This window comes from Oncorhynchus clarkii, chromosome 7 (assembly GCF_045791955.1).
Source record: "Oncorhynchus clarkii lewisi isolate Uvic-CL-2024 chromosome 7, UVic_Ocla_1.0, whole genome shotgun sequence".
In the NCBI taxonomy this organism is placed as follows: Eukaryota; Metazoa; Chordata; class Actinopteri; order Salmoniformes; family Salmonidae; genus Oncorhynchus; species Oncorhynchus clarkii.
This window is the reverse complement of record NC_092153.1, coordinates 34,823,821-34,845,374: the sequence shown is the minus strand read 5'-3', so window position 1 is coordinate 34,845,374 and position 21,554 is coordinate 34,823,821. Positions and strand designations below refer to the sequence as shown.

At 41.9% G+C, this 21,554-nt stretch overlaps 1 protein-coding gene across 1 annotated transcript in view; it reads left to right on the top strand.

The window, feature by feature from the left end:
* The window catches only part of LOC139413226 (zinc finger protein GLI1-like), a 123,053-nt gene that overhangs the window by 47,260 nt on the left and 54,239 nt on the right, over positions 1–21,554 (top strand). The window contains exon 2 of the mRNA XM_071160363.1: positions 20,572–20,712. Coding sequence (XP_071016464.1) covers positions 20,642–20,712 — 71 coding nt within the window. The 5' untranslated portion in view covers positions 20,572–20,641. The remainder of the gene's footprint in view (positions 1–20,571; positions 20,713–21,554) is intronic.

Sequence of the window (21,554 nt, the reverse complement as noted above, 5' to 3'; positions counted from 1 at the left end):
GAGTATTGTATGCTGAGGCTTTGATGAGTATTGTACATAGCTCAAAGTGACAGTGGCGACCTGGATATGGCAAGGACAACAGAGAAGGGAAGAATGAGTGAGAATAGCGAAAGACAGAGAAAGCGAGAGAGAGAGAGATAGACACAGAGAAGAAGAGAGAGAGGCTCTCAGTGACGTTCAGAAGCGGTGGTGAAGTTGAGGAGGAGTGCTTTTGGGGGGGGGAATAACGATGACAAAGTCCTTTTTTCCCCCTGATGGGTTTTGGTTGTTTATACATTGGTGCTGTTCCCTCTGAGAGAGCTGCAGCTGGTCCACAGCTGTGAATCAGTCTATTCCAACACACACTCCTCATCTGCTCTATCCAACCAACCCTCCCGCCCTCTTCTCTCCTTCCCTATTTCCTCTCCCTCGCCTCCTTAAATAGAGTTCAAAGAGATGTTTGTGGTTTGGGATAGTACCAACCTGATAGGTTACAGGGCTCTGGTAGAGAGGAAAGTGTAGTAAGATGGAAGGAGATGAGGAGGTGGTTGGAGGTAAAGAGAGAGAGAGAGTGCGTAGAGAGGGGGGCGAGGGTGGAGGTTAAGAAAGTGGAGAAAGAGAGAAGGTAGAGGTTAGGAGAGTGTAGTGAGAGAGGAGAGGGTGGAGGTATAGTAAGAGGAGTAGAGAGGGAGGAGAGGAGAGGGCGGCAGGAAACCACCGGTATGTGCAGGATGGTGGGTGGGTGGCCTGAAAAGAGGGAGAGAGGTAGGGAGGGAGAGGAATAGAGAGGGAATGCAGTGGGAGTGAGTAAAGGAGGGAGAGAGGGAAAATTGAGACGGTAGAAATGGAAAAAAGGAGGGAAAGGAAAACCTCCACAAAATGTTTAGTCACATTTTGCTATTGCTGTATTACTGCAGTCTCTCTCTTTCTGTACAGTGAATGCTACTGTGTTAACCGATTAACAAGCATGAGGTATATGCTTCTAGCAGGTGACAGGAGGGACAGGTGTGTGTTGCAGTGTGTTTACAGGTGTTGAGCAGCATGTGATCTGTCATCAGTCACTCAGTCTCTGTAGCAACAAGGGATCAACGTTTCAGTCTGACAGTTATCCTGAACACAGCATGGGAAAATCAGCAGCAGCCTACCAGCCTATCAGAGTTAACAGTAGTCATAACACACACACACACACACACACACACACACACTTTTTCACGTGTATTAGTGATGCACGGGTTGACTCATAACCTGCAGTCCCCGCGGTTACATCCTTATATCCGCAGGGAAGGCGAGTTTATGGTCATGAAATATTGTGTGGATGAAAGGCGGGTGGTTGGCGGGCGGGTTGAATACAGATAAAACAATACATAAAAAAAATCCATAAATATATAATTATTGTGCAATTCATACCTATAGGCTACATTTAAGTTTTTCTTTCATTATTTTAATCTGCCATTAGTGCATAAGTCTAAGCTTTAGGGCCTAACTGTACACACGCCAAATACACACCAATCCCCAAATGCCTTTTGGGGACTTCGGCAGGAAAAGTTACCGCCGATCCACTGAGGCAAAAAGGACAATGTCGGAGTTGAATTCCACAAGGACATCGTCAGAGTTCTCAAGAGTTGAATTTAATAAGAGGAAAGCTATGAAATGGAGAGTTGAAAATAAAGAGAAGGGAGGGCCAGAACAGTAATGTTTTGGAAAGATTTTGTGAGGTGGTAAAAGAGAATGATAGTAGTGCCGGCTATTTTATGTGTGATGATTGTGAGGTGCTATACAAATTAGATAGGGACTTCAAATATGGCACGTCAAGGGAACTGTAGCCTTCTGTTCAGATGGGTTAAATGGAATAGGAACTGAAATGTAGGTCTATAATCTCTCACCTAATATAATATAATATGAACTCCTGCAGAATTAATCATTTCTTGCAGTAAAATTATACACCAAATGTACATTTTGACTCAGAAACAGGAGTGGAGAAATAGGATTTATTTCTTTCAGCATCTTGACAGAATGTGAATGCGCAGTTAGGGAAAGTCTGTAAAGGTGCAATCATTATCAGCATCATAAAAGCTGATAGTATTTCAACCACATAAAATATGTATCCAAGCTGACCAGGAATCTTATCAGAAACATGTTGGGTCATTTTCACTGCTTTTCATTTCCTTAATACCGCTCAAACTCATGTCATTTTGAAATTTTGCTGAAAAATGTGTCCAGATTTTTTTTTGGGGGGTGGGGTTATTGCCTTTTCTCCCAGGTTCCTAAATGTCACTTGGGCGATAGAAGCAGAGATGAAAGAGAACTTTACCGATGCCAACTAGATTGAAGCATTCATCGACTTAGGGTTTATTTAGTCTTCTAGGACAGTAACGACAGAAGAGAAGCTGCATGTATCTAATTATAGCTTATTATACCTACACCACCCGATGTTACAGGAAGGCCATAAAGATCATCAAGGACAACAACCACCTGAGCCACTGCCTGTTCACCCTGCTATCATCCAGAAGGCGAGGTCAGTACAGGTGCATCAAAGCTGGGACCGAGAGACTGAAAAACAGCTTCAATCTCAAGGCCATCAGACTGTTAAACAGCCATCACTAACATTGAGTGGCTGCTGCCAACACACTGACTCAACTCCAGCCACTTTAATAATGGGAATTGATGGGAAATGATGTAAAATATATCACTAGCCACTTTAAACAATGCTACCTAATATAATGTTTACATACCCTACATTATTCATCTCATATGTATACGTATATACTGTACTCTATATCATCTACTGCATCCTTATGTAATACATGTATCACTGGCCACTTTAACTATGCCACTTTGTTTACATACTCATCTCATATGTATATACTGTACTCGATACCATCTACTGTATCTTGCCTATGCTGCTCTGTACCATCACTCATCCATATACCTTTATGTACATATTCTTTATCCCCTTACACTGTGTATAAGACAGTAGTTTTGGAATTGTTAGTTAGATTACTTGTTGGTTATTACTGTATTGTCGGAACTAGAAGCACAAGCATTTCGCTACACTCACATTAACATCTGCTAACCATGTGTATGTGACAAATAAAATTTGATTTGATTTGTTATAGACTAACAAATAGTCTACCAAAATATTGGAAATGATCATCCAAAACATATCTGAATTTGGCTTAAAAAAACGAAATCACGCACCCCCTGTCAAAAAACATTCCGCCATCGCTGACTGTACAGCACATTTTCTATCGGCCTATTTGCAGGTTATGATCAGAGATTTTCACTTTATCACATAACAGTATGCAGGAACAGTTATGGCAATGTACGGCATACACTGATGATAGAAAACGTTAAGAACACACGACATAGACTGACCAGGTGTATCCAGGCGAAAGCTATGATCCCTTATTGATATCACTTGTTAAATATACTTCAAATCAGTGTAAGTGAAGGGGTGAGACAGGTTAAAGAAGGATTTTTAAGCATGGAGACAATTGCAACTCAATGCTATGAAGGTGTTCCTGATGTTTCTTATACTCAGACAGTTTATTAGCAATTGCAGGCGGGTGCGGGTGAACAAACAGCTTACCCATGCATCACTAACATCTATCTAATCCCTGCAGGAATTGAACCCACTACATTGGCTTTGCTAGCGTCACACTCTTACCAACTGAGTCACACAGGACCACACATATGGACACATACATCCAAGAGCTTAAGTAGGTGGAACACTTGGACAGGGGGATTCTCATAGACTTGTACAGTAATAGCCACATTTTTGTAATTTCTTGCCAATGGGTCCAACTCCAAATGCAGTATTAATATGAATCATACCTTAATATACTAGCTACAATGCTTCCTCTTGGAGAAAAAAAAAGTGTATAATTTTTTACAACAGTTAACTGTTCACTTGTGTTGTTTGAGGCTGGCTTGTCCAGCAGGGCAACAATGTTTTGAATTTTTGTCCTTTATATTGTTACTGTAGTCCGGTGGCTGGACTGTCTGGCAGGGCGTATACAGTATGATACAATGGCGTCTCCACACTGGCCTTTAGTCCTGTAGATACTCACTGATTGGCCCCCATTACCCCAGCTGACAGGAATTCAGAGAGGGAGTGGCCAGGGGGAGGAGGGAGAGAAGAGAGAGGGGTGGGGGGTTGACGGGGAAAGGGGGGGGGATACATTTAAAAACAAAGTTTACCACTGAAGGAAATCAACAGGATTGAAAAAGTGGGGGAGCAAGAAGAGAAAGAGAGAGAGATTGACAGAAAAAGAGAGACATAAAGCCGGACATCTCTCTCTCTCTCTCCCTCCCTCTCTGGCCTTAACACAACAGAATCCCCCACAAGTGCAGCCACATCAGGAACGGCTGGCTACATTATAGCTCCCATTATCGTCTCCCAAGTCATAACAGCCTGAGAACACCCACTTCGACTGCTGCTCCGCTCAGAGGCTCAGCGCTCAGCCCAGAGAGGGGAGGAGGCAGGTTGCAAAAGCAGGAATGAGCCGAGAGACAGTGGGGAAGAGGCAGAGAGATGTAAAGAGCGAGGGAGGGAGCGAGAAAAAGAGAGAGAGATGGAAAAAAAAGGGGAGTGAAAGAGGAGGAGAACAAAATACTTTCAGATGACTGTTTATGTTCCTTAACCCGTTCCAAAGATGTGCTTTAGTTTTACGCAGTATGTACGTCTGCCTGTCTGTCTGCGGGGCAGATATATAAATTGGTTATCACTTTGACCACTTTGTAAATACGTGTTTTTATCACATTGCAAATGTACATCTTGTTAATGTATGCCTTATTTGTAAAATAAGATTAAATTCAATTCACACATTTTCTCCCAAAGAGTAATTAAATGTAACAGAGGAATGGGCCAAAAGGATTTGGAGCTAATGTGGGATTGTCCCGCCAAAAAATTATCACGTAGACACATTTCTCTCAAATCTCAAATTGGAATGAAAGAAACTTATTTCCCCACTTAAGCCTCTTCGTTCCTGGAACAACACACAGAAGAAGGGGCTATAAGGCAGTTATAACATGTGTCTTATGTGAGAGGTAGTTCTGTGTTACCTTGGCAGCGAGGTGGTCAGAGAGAGCAGGGCTGTATTATATTTGGGTAGTACTTTGTGTGCGCGAAGTCACTGGCCTATGCAGTCACTGGAGGAGCAGCTAAGGGAATATAGAACACACACACAGTCACACATGCACAAACACACAAACACACGCACACACACCTTGGAAATATGAATGTCATTAAGTCAATAGTAATTTGGCCAAAGTTGTTGTTGATTTTCCTGCTAGGTTTTTAACGACAATGGTGGCTGTCTGTGGTGAGGAGTGTGTGTGTGATGATGTTGAGGAGTGTATTTGGCCAGGTTTTGTGGTGAGGTAGGCACAGGTAGAAGATGTGGAATATGCTAAAGGGGTTGCCAGATCCTCCTGTTGTGTCTCTTGTGGTGGTTTAGCACCAGGTTGTGACTGAGGGCTGGCGGCTGGGTGCTAGGGGCTGTCTGGCAGAGAGACTTTGCTTTGGGTCTCTGGGCTTGGGGCTTAGGGCTAGAAGATGGTTTGGGGAATGGGGTTGGCTGGGGGCTAGTTGGTGGTTGGTTGGGTGTGGATAGAGGCTGAACATCCAGGCCTGCCCTCACTGACCAGCTCCTATACCCTCAGGGGAGAGAGAATTGTTTGGTTAGCAGTTTGATTTATGGGATTGGGTTTTTAATATGCAGCCCTAGCCCACCTCTCTCAACCCTGTTAAGTTTGAAGGATAGACGCAACCACAGGTGTCAGAGCTAACTGTACTCTTAATCGTAACGACAACTGAACAATATAGAACGTGGGGGGCGTAACATAACCCCAGGGTCAACCACTGTTACAATAATATATTGTGTGACTCTCCTACTGTACGTACTAAACAGAGAAAACAACCCTCCCATATCAAACCGGGTGTGAAACACATTCACAAAGTCATGCAGACTAGAGGTCGATCGACTATGATTTTTCAACGGCGATACCGATTATTGGAGGACCAAAAAAAGCCGATACCAATTAAAATTGGCCAATTTTTATTTTTTATTTGTAATAATGACAATTACAACAATACTGAATGAACAGTTATTTTAACTTAATATAATACATCAATAAAAATCAATTTTATCCTCAAATAAATAATGAAACATGTTCAATTTGGTTTAATTAATGCAAAAACAAAGTGTTGGAGAAGAAGATACAAGTGCAATATGTGCCATGTAAAAAAGCTAACTTTTAGAGAACATATGAAAGCTGGTAGTTCCTTTTAACATGAGTCTTCAATATTCCAAGGTAAGAGGTTTTAGGTTGTAGTTATAGTATTTATAGGACTATTTCTCTTTATACGATTTGTATTTCATATACCTTTGACTATTGGATGTTCTTATAGGCACATTAGTATTGCCATTGTAACAGTATAGCTTCCGTCCCTCTCCTCGCTCCTACCTGGGCTCGAACCAGGAACACAACGACAACAGCCACCCTCGAAGCAGCGTTACCCATCGCTCCACAAAATCCACAGCCTTTGCAGAGCAAGGGGAACAACTACTTCAAGTCTCAGAGCGAGTGACGTTTGAAACGCTATTAGCGCGCGCCGCGCTAACTAGCTAGCCATTTCACATCGGTTACACCAGCCTAATCTCGGGAGTTGATAGGCTTGAAGTCAAACAGCTCAATGCTTGAAGCACAGCGAAGAGCTGCAGGCTAAACGCATGAAAGTGCTGTTTGAATGAATGTTTACGAGTCTGCTGTTGCCCACCACCGCTCAGTCAGACTGCTCTATCAAATCATAGACTTAACTATAACATAATAACACACAAAAATACGAGCCTTTGGTCATTAATATGGTCAAAACGTTTATTATTTCAGTGAAATACGGAACCGTTCCGTATTTTATTTAACGGATGCCTTCCCTAAGTCTAAATATTCCTGTTACATTGCACTACCTTCAAATGTTATGTCATAATTATGTAAAATTATGGCAAATTAGTTCGCAACGAGCCAGGCTGCCCAAACTGTTGCATATACCCTGACTCTGCGTGCAATGAACGCAAGAGAAGTGACACAATTTCACCTGGTTAATATTGCCTGCTAACCTAGATTTATTTTAGCTAAATATGCAGGTATAAAAATATATGTGTATGTGTATTGATTTTAAGAAAGGCATTGGTGTTTATGGTTAGTTACAGTCAGGCAACGATTGTGATTTTTTTTCTCGCAAATATGCTTTTGTTAAACCATCCCCCTGCGTTGCATCGATTATATGCAACGCAGGACACGCTAGATAAACTAGTAATATCATCAACCATGTGTAGTTAACTAGTGATTATGTTAAGATTTATTGTTTTTTATAAGATACGTTTAATGCTAGCTAGCACCTTACCTTGGCTCCTTACTGCATTCGCGTAACAGGCAGGCTCCTCATGGAGTGCAATGAGAGGCAGGTGGTTAGCACGTTGGACTAGTTAACTGTAAGGTTGCAAGATTGAATCCCGGAGCTGACAAGGTAAAAATCTGTTGTTCTGCCACTGAACAAGGCAGTTAACCCACCGTTCCTAGGCCATCATTGAAAATAAGAATGTGTTCTTAACTGACTTGCGTTCTTAACTGACTTCTGAAAGCCATCAGCTAAATCACATATATTTTGGATACAGTGTCCATCAATTTAGCTTATGCTATGGTAGTCACTTCTAGACCTTTAGCAGAGTAACGTACACATGTTTGTTAGTTCTATCTTTGACCAACATTAGCTAGCTAGCAGTGACATGTTTCTTTGCGGCAGGGACACTGTAACCGATACTGTTTGTAAATCATGCTATTCCTTTGTATTTCAACATGTTGATCGATTTTTGTACAGAGAAAGGTCTCACTTTGAACATCTATAGCTTTTTACAAACTGTGATCAAAATGTTTTGATTCATTATCTGATTAACAGACCTAACCGTCTAATGCCAGTTCCCTACTACAGGATGGAACCACTACACTAGAATCCTACAGGATATTTTCTCCTTCATTCTGTAGGTTGCATTATTCTAGTTCAGCCCGATTTGGCAATGTTCTCCTACTAGAGAACCAGAATAAGATAACTAAGCTGAACCAGGCAGAACTAGAAGTATGCAACCTACAGCTGAAAGAATTGTATTGGCTCCTGGGTTTTTTAAATTGAAATTAAAGCGAAACCAAAAATGTGTTTGGCCTGGCTTTTTATCAATCTTCTAAATATGTCTTCCTGTATAGATTCACAGAAGATATTTACTCTGAGTGTATAAAACATTATTTACACCTGCTCTTTCCATGAATTCAGGTGAAAGCTATGATCCCTTATTGATGTCACTTGTTAAATCCACTTCAGTGTAGTGTAATCCAATCAGTGTAGATGAAGGGGAATAGACAGGATTTTAAAGCCTTGAGACAGTTGAGACATTGTGTGCTATTCTGAGGGTGAATGGGCAACACAAAATATTGAAGTGCCTTTGAACGGGGTGTGGTAGTAGGTGCCAGGCGTAACGGTTTGTGTCAAGAACTGCAGCGCTGCTGGGTTTTTCACCCTCAACAGTTTCACATGTGGATCAAGAATGGGCCACCCCCCAAAGGACATCCATTGGAGTCAACATGGGCCAGCATCCCTGTGGAACGCCTGCGACACCTTGTAGAGTCCATCCGTGACCTTAATGTCTTATACACTCAGTGTATATAAACTGTGCAGGGCTCTGTAGCATCAAACAGATGCTAGACATTTAGATGTATCCAAATAATGTTCATTTGTCAAGGGAATGTACACTAATGCTAACTCAAAAAGAGAATTGGGTATTCAACAAGAATGTTGTGTGGTAAAAGTAACATACAAAAAAACTACAAGATGAACAGTGTAGTGCATTTCAGTGTGTCCGAGTATGTCTCCTGTGTAGTAAAGTGGCCATGATGAAATTGCCATTCAAAGACACGTACAGTACGACAAGTGCAGTAAAGTTCAGGGAATAGTTGTACAGCTGTGTGACTTAGCAACAGCTGCTGTGTCGTGTGTGAGCGTGTCTGAGGTTAAAAGTGCATCTGTTGATCAACAAATGACAGGAGGGGTGTGGTCGTGATCAAACTGCCATTCAGCTCCTCTTGAGTCATCTTCTGCTTGAAGTCCAGCATAATGTCCAGTCCATTGAGAGGGATACAGATCACGGGATACTGTTCTGCTCCAATGACACACGCAGGCAAAGGAATTCTGTTTCTGTACCTAGAATCAGCTCCAGGAAGAAGCCCAGGCAACACAGACAAAAAATAAAATAAATTACACTATTGTACAGTTTGAAATACAGAGGAACTGGGCCAACATAACATCAACATTAGGGTAGGCTAGTTGAACATGCATACATGTGCACATGCACAGAAATTACAATTAGAACAATAAGTGGCTGATAGAGGCCTCAACTTTTGCACAGTGGCCAGACAGGTAACATGTACCTAGGTAGCCAGACCTACCTAGCTACATGTCTCAGGCATGCTTAGGCAAATCTTTTTCTAGTAAAACCAGATCATGAGTTTTAGAGATTTACAACAGTAAATTGTTGTATTATTGTTTATTGTTAGTAAACTTAGCTAGCTAGCTTGCTGGTTGGCCAATAAGTGTTATTTACTGTATGTTTGGAATCCTAACTATATATTGCGTCATGCCTCTAATTTTGTGAGATTGAAATGCATTCACTCTTAATCATAACCAATATGTCAACCCTAGTCAATTATCTTACCCTTGTCAATTCCTTCGACCTCATGGCTTGGTTTCTGCTCTGACATGCACTGTCAACTGTGGGACCTTATGTAGGCAGGTGTGTGCCTTTCCAAATCATGTCCAATCAATTGACTTTACCAGAGGTGGACTCCAATCAAGTTGTAGAAACATCTCAAGAATGATCAATGGAAACAGGATGCACCTGAGCTCAATTTCAAATCTCATAGCAAAGGGTCTGAATACTTATGTAAATGTTATCTTTCATTTTTTTTTTGTTATCTTTAATACATTTGCAAAAAATTCTGCAAACCTGATTTTTCTATGTCAATATGGGGTATTTGAGTGTAGATTGATGAAGGGGAAAATTATTTGATACATTTTAGACCAAGGCTGTAACGTAACAAAATGTAGAAAAAGCCAAGGGTTCTGAATACTTTCCGAATATACTGTAACATTGAAACATTCTTAAGATGACAAAAAAAATTGTTGGCACCTTCAATCCCTGAACATTTTCACATAACAAGTAAATTTCAACACTCTGCCGCTCAGGCGAATTTGACAAACTACAGAACTTGGAACCAATCAGAACTCTCGTACTTACCCCTCGTGATGAAGGCAGCCAATGGCCGGATTCTATATATTTTAACGACCCTGGGTTTATAAGCACGGAAATAGACCCTGCCGCACGAGCATGCTTTTGCGGCACAGTCGATAGCGCGCCGGACCTCGGGCTCAAATGTCGAGGGTTCGAGACCTGCTCCCTGCTGTTTCATTACATTGGTGTAAGAAGTGGGATCGGACCTCGCATCCACGACAGTGCGTGTGCTTGGCCGGTGAGCGTGTTCCTGTAAGACGTAGAGCCGCAAGCTCTTTGAAAGGAGGGAGTAGTGTAACTTGGCTGATCTCTGGGAGCTGGACACAGGAGAGCTGAATAGATCATGTGAGACAAAAGTGAGAGACAAGAATTAATAAATAAATCATCACAGCAATGGAATGTGTTTATGAGCTAGAAAATGAACATCCCAACAGTCTGAGGGAGGGTGCTCTGCAATCATCCTACTCCAAATATTGACAGGGATAATGTGGCATTTTTTATTTGTCAGTATGAATGAAATTAGTGGGTCCTGCCTTGATGACTGTATTAAATTTACACTACTTGTCCAATAGATTTTGTAGTTATTAATTGTAATAAACTGACAGCTAAAACGCTCCTTGTCCCAGAATGACATGTTAGCTAGTGATAAAGTGATCTGTTCCTGCTAGCTAGCTACATTACCAAGGTTGCTGTGTTCTAAGTTGAGATGTCACCAGCTGTCTACCATCTTAGATGCGGATAACGTGATTGGCAGACTTGACCAGCAGAGATTGTAAACCAATCAAAACTTGTGTACTGTTTTGCTAGCGACCATAAAAGTATTTTGAAATAATAATTTGAAATAAAGAGTTGACTTTGTCAACAAACGGAAATGTGTTTTGAATAAATAAATATACACAATATGTAAAAAAAAGATCCCCTCTCGACAGAGATCGATCATCTAAAGCAGATTGCTTGCTACGGCCCACCACCTACCACTCTCCAGAGAAATATGCAATCACACACACGCACATGGACATGCGTGTGTGCACACATAAGGTGGCAGGTAGCCTAGTGGTTAGAGTGTTGGGCCAGTCACCCAAAGGTTGCTAGTTTGAATCCCCGAGCTGACAAGGTGAAAAATCTGTCATTGTGCCCTTGAGCAAGCACTTAACTGTATTTGCTCCAGGGTTGCTGTTGATAATGGCTGACCCTGGCCATAACCCCACTCTCTGAAGGATGTCTCAGGGGGAGTAGGCATATGCAAAAAAACATAGGTCAAATATGAGCACCCACCAAATGATTATGCCACACACACTTCTCTAAAGATCTTAACTCCTATATATACAAGGAAGTTGTCCCGCTGTAACACAATTTTCTGTCACATACTCCGACACACACACACACACACGCACAACCATTGAGATTTCATTCATAACCCCACCCTGTCATTCGCACAATCTCTGGCGTAGACATATGCTAAATACCTTTACAAAATAAAACATGAAAAATACATGTATCAAATCAAATCAAATTTTATTTGTCACATACACATGGTTAGCAGATGTTAATGCGAGTGTAGCGAAATGCTTGTGCTTCTAGTTCCGACAATGCAGTAATAACAAGTAATCTAACTAACAATTCCAAAACTACTGTCTTGTACACAGTGTAAGGGGATAAAGAATATGTACATAAGGATATATGAATGAGTGATGGTACAGAGCAGCATAGGCAAGATACAGTAGATGGTATCGGGTACAGTATGTACAAATGAGATGAGTATGTAAACAAAGTGGCATAGTATAGTATAAAGTGGCTAGTGATACATGTATTACATAAGGATACCGTCGATGATATAGAGTACAGTATATACGTATGCGTATGAGATGAATAATGTAGGGTAAGTAACATTTATATAAGGTAGCATTGTTTAAAGTGGCTAGTGATATATTTACATCATTTCCCATCAATTCCCATTATTAAAGTGGCTGGAGTTGAGTCAGTGTCAGTGTGTTGGCAGCAGCCACTCAGTGTTAGTGGTGGCTGTTTAACAGTCTGATGGCCTTGAGATAGAAGCTGTTTTTCAGTCTCTCGGTCCCAGCTTTGATGCACCTGTACTGACCTCGCCTTCTGGATGATAGCGGGGTGAACAGGCAGTGGCTCGGGTGGTTGATGTCCTTGATGATCTTTATGGCCTTCCTGTGACATCGGGTGGTGTAGGTGTCCTGGAGGGCAGGTAGTTTGCCCCCGGTGATGCGTTGTGCAGACCTCACTACCCTCTGGAGAGCCTTACGGTTGAGGGCGGTGCAGTTGCCATACCAGGCGGTGATACAGCCCGCCAGGATGCTCTCGATTGTGCATCTGTAGAAGTTTGTGAGTGCTTTTGGTGACAAGCCGAATTTCTTCAGCCTCCTGAGGTTGAAGAGGCGCTGCTGCGCCTTCTTCACGATGCTGTCTGTGTGAGTGGACCAATTCAGTTTGTCTGTGATGTGTATGCCGAGGAACTTAAAACTTGCTACCCTCTCCACTACTGTTCCATCGATGTAGTTTTCAGACACGTGTGCAATTTCACATGGCTTTTCACATGACTCAGACATGCGATTTCCCAACATTCCACATGTGATACTCTCAGTTTCATATGTGTGCTTTTGTGACCAGCAGGATTAGAACCCAAGTCTCCCAAGGGAGAAGCCAATTAAACCAAGAAGGCTGACACTGGATTTCTCTCCCAATGTATATTTTTTATAAATTTGTCTCAATCTCAGAATATTGACTGTTCAATTCGAAGTAGGGCTGTCAAATGTAAAAAATAAAATAAAAATACATAATCAAGGCACAATTAATCACACATTTTATTTCTTATTTATTTAACCTTTATTTAACAAATGCAGAATTTGCTGAAATGGAAGAATATTGGCGTCTTGATTTTGTCCAAAGTAGTGCAAAATCAGGCGAATTGATAAAGCTTTAACCTCAATGTCAATTTGTTTTGACATTGCATTGTTGTTGTTAGCTGTATATATTATATAAAAGTATCTGTTTACATTCATTCCAGTAGCAAACACATTCCCACATTTTCAAATACATTTAAAATCCCTTTTAGGCCTGTGTGTTAAATGTAGCAAAAAACAAAATGGACAGCTAACAATAACAGAAGCTAAAAATAGCTAGCTAGGACAAAATGGAAGGCTAGCTATCACACATACACCAAAATGACCAGAAAAGTCAACACAGTTTTGCTAAACATGTTATCTCTGGATTTTGAAAGCGTAACCGTGCATACAAACCCGGAAAACAGCATAAAAAAATATAAGGAGACATGGAAATATAGACAACTTCTCTCTTCTTTTCACTGGGCTTCTTCCAACGGTCATGGGACAAATGTACAAAGAAGAGAGGCCCACGCCTGCAGAAGTAACACTCTGAATGCCGTACCACTAAGTATAAAGTACATGCATATCAATGCAACACCGTGGAGGACTACAGTAATATAGGAGTGGATGGCTCAGAAATAAGAAATCATTGTTTTGGATACACTAATTATTATACTCAGGTAGGCTAAGTAACCATTTTACAAAATGGCACTGGATTTGCATGCACATGTGGAAACATTGCTACTGCAACATGTTAACACCAACTTTTCACATGTGATGAGAATAACGCTATCTCACCCCCCCCCCCCCCCCCACACACACACACACACAAGTTAAAATGCAATTCCGCATGTGAGAATTGTGATTTTCAAATGTTAATGTTTGTCAAACGTGAACTTGCAATTCCACATGTGAAAGTGAGATTTTCGTACATGTGAAACTGGAAATGTGAAACTGGCATGCATCTTGTTGATATTAGCCATCTGTTTACAGTGAAAGGCAAGATGTGTTGCTCTGTTCTGGGCCAGCAGCAGATTTTCTATGCTCTTATTTGCAGCTCCTGACCATATAACCGGGCAATAGTCAAGATGTGATAAAAACCAGAGCCTGCAGGACTTGTTTGGTCGAATATGGTGTTTAAAAAGCAGAGCATCTTTATCACAAACAGACCTCTTCCCATCTTTACAACAATTGAATCAATATGCCTTGACCATGACAATTTACAATCTAATGTAACACCAAGAATGTTAGTTTCCTCAACTTGATCAACAGCCACATCATACATTACCAGATTCAGCTGTAGTCTAGAACTAAGGTAATGATTTTAACCAAATGCAATGCTTTTAGTTCTAGTTCAGGACTAGTTTATTACTAGCCACCCATTCCAAAACTGACTGCAACTCTTCGTTTTAGGGTTGCAGTGATTTCAATAGCTGTGGTTGCTGCTGTGTATCATGTTGAATCATCAGTGTACATAGATACAGAGGCTTTGTTTAAGGCTAGTGGTAAGATCATTAGTAAAAATAGAGAACAGAATACCACACTTTGCATGCTTTACGTTAGATAAGCTTCAATTAAAGAAGACCCTCTCAACCCATGATATGGTAGAGGATGTATAACACATACGTTTTTCCAATAACAGATTATGGGTAAACTAAAAAATCTAGAGGGTGATCGAGATATGACAAAACGTATTACATTTGGATTGCATTTTAATGTAGGCCTAGGGCATTATGGAAGACAGGCCATGTTGAGATGTTCATATTGAAACATATCATATTTTTATAAAGTTCTTAATTTGTTTGATAAGATTAGTACAGGTTTTCTTAGGGCCCCGACCCCAAGTTCAGGATCCACTGTACTAACCTCTCTCTTTGATTGCTTCCTCTCGCTCTGTCTCCTCTGCTTCCTCTTGCATGCATCGCTGCCTGCCTCAGCCTCACCACATCACTGTCTGTCTCAGTAGCCTACTCTCTGTAAAGCAGTTATTATAAGAACTTGGTAGCCTATTTTTTGCTCCTGCTGAGGTAGGCTCCATTTAACGTTAGCTTCCTACTTCATCCTCCTAGCTGGCTAAGTAAAACTAGCCAGAGCCCTTCAATTTTACTGCTAGCCACCAGTTGTGCACTCATTCTCTGAAAGAAGGTTTTTGGTTGTTTGGGATGTCTATAGACATGGCAGAAGTCGCAGGATGGTTTTAAAATGGCCTTTTGTCCGGCATCTCGCAAACACACAGTCATCAGCGTCTCTAGTTGCTTATTGGAGCCGACTCCGACCTGAGGTAGTTCATTTCACATCTCAGGCCCTCGGACTGTGCCGCGAGAAGGCGTAGTTTGGCGCCGTTTGAGAAGTGGTTAATGTGTTGCTAAAAAGGCAAATCCGGGGACTCAAGCAAATCAAGAATATAAGCATTCTGAGCTTTGATCAATGCTTTGAGCTATATTCAGATGTTGACCCATAATTAATTTTCTTTATTGTATTAAAAATATATATTTGTATTATTATATTTTATTTAAAAAAATAATTATTACGTAGGTTCGGACCTTGGTGTCCTCATACTGCATGTACAGTAGTTAGGGTACTGAGAGGAATGCATTTATGTCTGAGGACAAAGGCTCAGATTAAAGATATGACAAACAGGACTGGAAATATAGTCCAATACCATCCTCAGTAGCTTTCCATCTGTTGTCAATGTCAGGTGGTTTCTCATTATTGATGGACAACAATAATTGTTCCACCTCTGCCACACTAACTTTACAGAATTCAAAATTATGTTTTTATTTAATTATTTGTTTTTTTTATGCATGAATATGATGGCTCACAGTTTTTTGAGTTTGATTACTTTGCCAATGAAATATTAAAATAAGTGGCAATAACAAAAGGTTTTGTGATGAATGAGCCTTCTAATTCAATGAAAGATGGCGTTGAATTCGTCTTTCTGCCCATACTTTTATTTAAAGTACTTCAAGGCTTGTTAATCAGCCAGACTTTAGCCACTCCTTTTGCTTCTAGATGCTCCTTCTCACAGACATCAGACCAGCAACTATTTTTCACAACTTAGTCTCAGCCTTTGGAACTTTTGATTTTCTGGATGTAACCATTACACTACGGTCACTATATCCAATGGGTATGGATACATTGGTAAAAATGTGATCAACACACGTGGAGGATGTAGGTCCTGCACTATTTGTAAATACTCTGGTAGGCTGATTGCAACATCCCTAAATAAGAACCTTTTGATGAGTCGGGTAAACTTGTAACCACAACACTTCAACAACATTAGACATTTGTCATGAGGTCCTCTCTAAGATTTATAGGAATATGGCTATGAACATATAAAGCAACACACCTCCCCCATAGGCATCCCTGTCTCTTCTGTAGTTGTGATATCCTTGTATTGCTACTGCTTTATCATTAAAGGAATGGATCTTAGACAGTTTCAAAGATGGCCAATATATGAATGTCATCCAATGTTAGCACGTTATTGATGTAATATGATCTATTTTTAGGCCTTTCCTAGGTAGCTCATCGAAGACGGACATAATAAGAAGAAAGAAAACACACAAATCATGACAAGAACGTGGTTTGCCTAATAGAGTCAGTCAATCAGGCACTTGTGAGTGACAGTTGGTGTACGTGTGTGTGTGTGATGTTGTGCTTAAGCTACTGACCTGGAAGCTGAGCTCTCTCACTCCTCCCATTCTTTTGGGAGGGAGAGTGGACAATGAGCCCATGGTAGGGGATGTAAGCAATGTCCCCAAGCTCTCTGGCAGCTTTCATGGCTGGGATAAGTTCTTTCCGCCTCTGGCGCACATCTCCTGAGTAGTCCTCGTTAATAAGGAACATGTTGGTTCTCTCCAGAACAGCCATCTTGTCTTAAACCTCAGGAATTTGACCACTATCGTCCTGGGTCTGTTACTTGGGCTGGTTGCAGGTTTTACAGACCTGTGGGTGCACTTCACCTCAATCTTCTTATGATCCATCTGCAGCTTTTCAGTGATCATTTTTCTTAATTTCTCCTCAGACTTGGCCCAGTTCTCATGTGAAGACTCAGGTATGCCATCCACAACAATGTTATTCCTCCTGGATTGTCCCTCTAGACAGTCTGTTTTCCAAGTCATTGTTAATAATGACTCACAGACAGGGCTGATGTCCTCTCGTGTGGACTTACAGTTTGCTGTCATCTTGCTGAAAGTCTCTTTCAGGACATCCACCTGTGCATGGGGGAACTGCAAACTGTTCTTAAGGTCTTGGTCAGATTGTCCATCAGTATTTGGACAAAGCTCTTGAGAGAGACAGGGTGAAGAAGGGAAGAAAGAGAGAGAGGGGAGATAAGTGGGAGAAAGAGTAGAAGAGAAAGAGGGAGGGAAAGAGAGGAGGGGGAGAGAGGGCGAGAGGGTGGAGGGTGTGAAAGAAGGTGGGGAGGGAGAGAGACTTGAGTGATAGATGTGCAGATGAGGATGTGCAAGTAGAAATACCGGTGTGCAAAAGAGCAGAAGAACAAAAACAAATACGGGGATGAGGTAGGTAGTTGGCAAGATGGATGGGCTATTTACAGATGGGCTGTGTACAGCTGCAGCGATCGGTATGCTGCCAGTGAAATACAGTGGGGCAAAAAAGTATTTAGTCAGCCAACAATTGTGCAAGTTCTCCCACTTAAAAAGGTGAGCAAGGCCTGTACTTTTCATCATAGGTACATTTCAACTATGACAGACAAAATGAGGGGAAAAAAATCCAGAAAATCACATTGTAGGATTTTCTATGAATTGATTTGCAAATTATGGTGGAAAATAAGTATTTGGTCAATAACACAAGTTTATCTCAATACTTTTTTACATACCCTTTTTTGGCAATGACAGAGGTCAAACGTTTTCTGTAAGTCTTCACAAGGTTTTCACACACTGTTGCTGGTATTTTGGCCCATTCCTCCATGCAGATCTCCTCTAGAGCAGTGATGTTTTGGGGCTGTTGCTGGGCAACACGGACTTTCAACTTCTTCTAAAGATTTTCTATGGGGTTGAGATCTGGAGACTGGCTAGGCCACTCCAGGACCTTGAAATGCTTCTTACGAAGCCACTCCTTCGTTGCCCGGGCAGTGTGTTTGGGATCATTGTATATCTGCTGGAGCGCGTGCTATGGGTGGGTGTAACTATGGTGACCAATGAGCTGAGATATGGCATGGCTTTACCTAGCAAAGACTTATAGATGACCTGGAGCCAGTGGGTTTGGTGACGAATATGTAGCGAGGACCAGCCAATGAGAGCACAGGTCGCAGTGGTGGGAGGTATATGGGGCTTTGGTGACAAAACGGATGACACTGTGATAGACTGCCTCCAATTTGCTGAGTAGAGTGTTGGAGGCTATTTTGTAAATGACATCCCCGAAGTCAAGGATCGGTAGGATAGTCAGTTTTATGAGGGTGTATTTGGCAGAGTGAAGGAGGCTTTGTTGCAAAATAGAAAGCCGATTCTAGATTTAATTTTGGATTGGAGATGCTTAATATGAGTCTGGAAGGAGAGTTTACAGTCTAGCCAGACACCTAGATATTTATAGTTGTCCACATATTCTAAGTCAGAACCGTCCAGAGTAGTGATGCTGGTCGGGCGGGCGGGTGTGGGCAGCGATCGGTTGAAGAGCATGCATTTAAATTTACTAGCATTTATGAGCAGTTGGAGGCCACGGAAGGAGTGTTGTATGGTGAAAAAGCTCGTTTGGAGGTTTGCTTACACAGTGTCCAAAGAAGGGCCAGATGTTGAATGTTCAGAATTAAACCCTGTGGCACCCCCATAGAGACTGCCAGAGGTCCGGACAACAGGCCCTCCGATTTGAGACACTGAACTCAACTCTATCTGAAAAGTAGTTAGTGAACCAGGCGAGGCAGTCATTAGAGAAACCAAGGCTGATATGTCTGCCAATAAGAATACGGTGATTGACGGAGTCGAAAGCCTTGGCCAGGTTGATGAAGACGGCTGCACAGTACTGTCTTTTATCATGGCGGTTATGATATCGTTTAGGACCTTAAGCATGGCTGAGGTGCATCCGTGGCTAGCTCGGAAACTGGATTGCACAGCGGAGAAGGTACGTGGGATTCGAAATGGTCGGTGATCTGTTTATTCACTTGGTTTTTCGAAGACTTTAGAAAGGCAGGGCAGGATGGATATAGGTCTGTAACAGTTTGGGTCTAAAGCGTCTCCCCCAGAACAATGCATTGACATAAGCGTCAATAGATTGACACTCATCCTTTCCCATTGACTGCAAATATATTGATAATAAGCTTCAACCCTGTGACACTCATCTTTTCCCATTGACTGCAATCTATTGACATAAGCGTCAATTGGTTGATGCTCATCTTTTACCATTCGCACCGCAAAGCTTGCTGGGAGCATGGCTAGTTGACATAAGCATCAATCAGTTGATACCTAACTTTTTTGCAAAAACGTAACAGGATACATTTTTGAGGCTGATAATGGGCTGTCTTATGATGGATGGCAGTTCCTCATGTCCTGAAGTTCTCTGTTGGCTGACTGTGTTTGATGTCTACTCTGTGTGTACTGTAATATGTTGTACTAATTGCTGTGTTAAGTGCCTACCAGAGCCTACAGCAATAATAGTAATAGTACCTGGAGTGATGTGGGTGGTTGTAATGAGCAGGTGCTCACTAGCTTTCTGAGGCTAATTGCCCACATACAATTCTACACACACGCACACACACGCACGCGCACAGTGCCCAAATCATGCCTGTTGATCCCTTGATTTCTGGTAAGGCTCCATTGAGGCATTCCTCTTCAGTTTGGGGACACAGAGACAGTCCAATGGCTCTGTATACTGCAGCATGTCTCTTTTGGCCTGTGTCTTCGGTTTGGAGACAGACAGAGAGAGATTGGCAGTGTGGTGAGAGGTTAATGCAGTAAATCATTGTTTGTGTCCCTAAAGACAGGCTAATCTCTCATAGCCTGTCCAGGCATGTCAACAGTAGGATCACAGGACTTCATTACCACGCGAACACTTTGGGTGGCATCAGAAAAAGCTCATTTAGACACTCTGTGCCTCGTGTACAGGCAAGACAAGTGTGTTTGTGATTCAGCATGTGTCTACAAGAGAGTGTGTCTATGACAGGGTGGTTGTGAATAAAAAGTACAATGGTGTGTGTGTGTGTGTGTGTGTGTGTCTACTCATTCATATTTCAGTTCAGCATGTGTTTTCCAGAACAATGCTATCGTTAGCCTAAGACACATTTCAAGAAGTCGTTAGATGGCTGCGGATCCCCCCGGTGGTTATAGTTCTAGGTTCTAAGTTCAAATGTTTGTTTTCTGTCATTGTGTTCCCTAACGGTGGTTCTAAGTTCTAAAAGTTATTATTGTGTTTACATCTCCTAACGGTGGTTCTCGTTGTCGCTCCCTCAGGGTGTAAGGCTGCTGGCTGGCTGTCCTGTTCCGTCACAGAACAGAATACTGAGCAGAGGACAGAGCCCCAATGCCAGTGGACATGCAGCCACATCAGGGGCTGTATCATTATGAGTCTACACCCAACCAGCCGGCCAGAGGGTAAGATATATTTTGTGACCAACTTTTGATTTTGGTGTGTATACAAAAAAAATGCATAAACAGAGAATCAAAAGACAGAAAATAAGAACAAGCATACAAGACAAAACGCCAAATAAAAACAAAAAGTTAATGAATGAAGTCAATAATTGTCCTGTCTATCCCATCCAGAGGGTAAGACAACACAACAACCCCATCAACAACAACAACAACAACCACTCCTCCTCCTTGTCCTTAGTCTAACCAGTCTAACCTAAAACTATCAACACTTTTCTATCATAATCCCTGAACTTTAAATCAAATCTGGTGCACTGGCCAGCTTCTTACTGTGATATTATGTTATTGTAACATTTATCACACAAGAGACTGTAAAGACACCAACAAACAGACAGATATGAATGATTCACTCTCGTTCCTCCATACGTACTGTAAAACAATCTGACGACTCGTCTAGTCCAGGGGCTCAAATCTCTTTATTCTACTCACAGACAGACAGCATTCTCTGAGTAGCTAAAAGCCTAAGCTGCAATTGTTTTGGAGATAGAGAGCCTCTCTCTCGCTCTCTCTCAGCTGCTAATTACAGGCCGGCCAGGCCCCGCTGAGCTCTGCATGACTGCCCTCCCTCCCACCCTACCGTTCCCTGCTCAGGTTACTCTGATAGCGGGTAAGAGGAAGAGAGGGATAGAGGGAGAGAAAGTAAGGGAGGGAGGGAGAGAGAGTGAGAGAAAAGAGAGAGTAAGATGTGAGAAGGAGAGAGAAAAGGGGGACAGGGAGGCAGAGAGAAACAGAGGGAGAAAAATCAGAGGGAGGTGGAGAGGGAGAGAAAGCGTGAAAGAAAAGCTTAA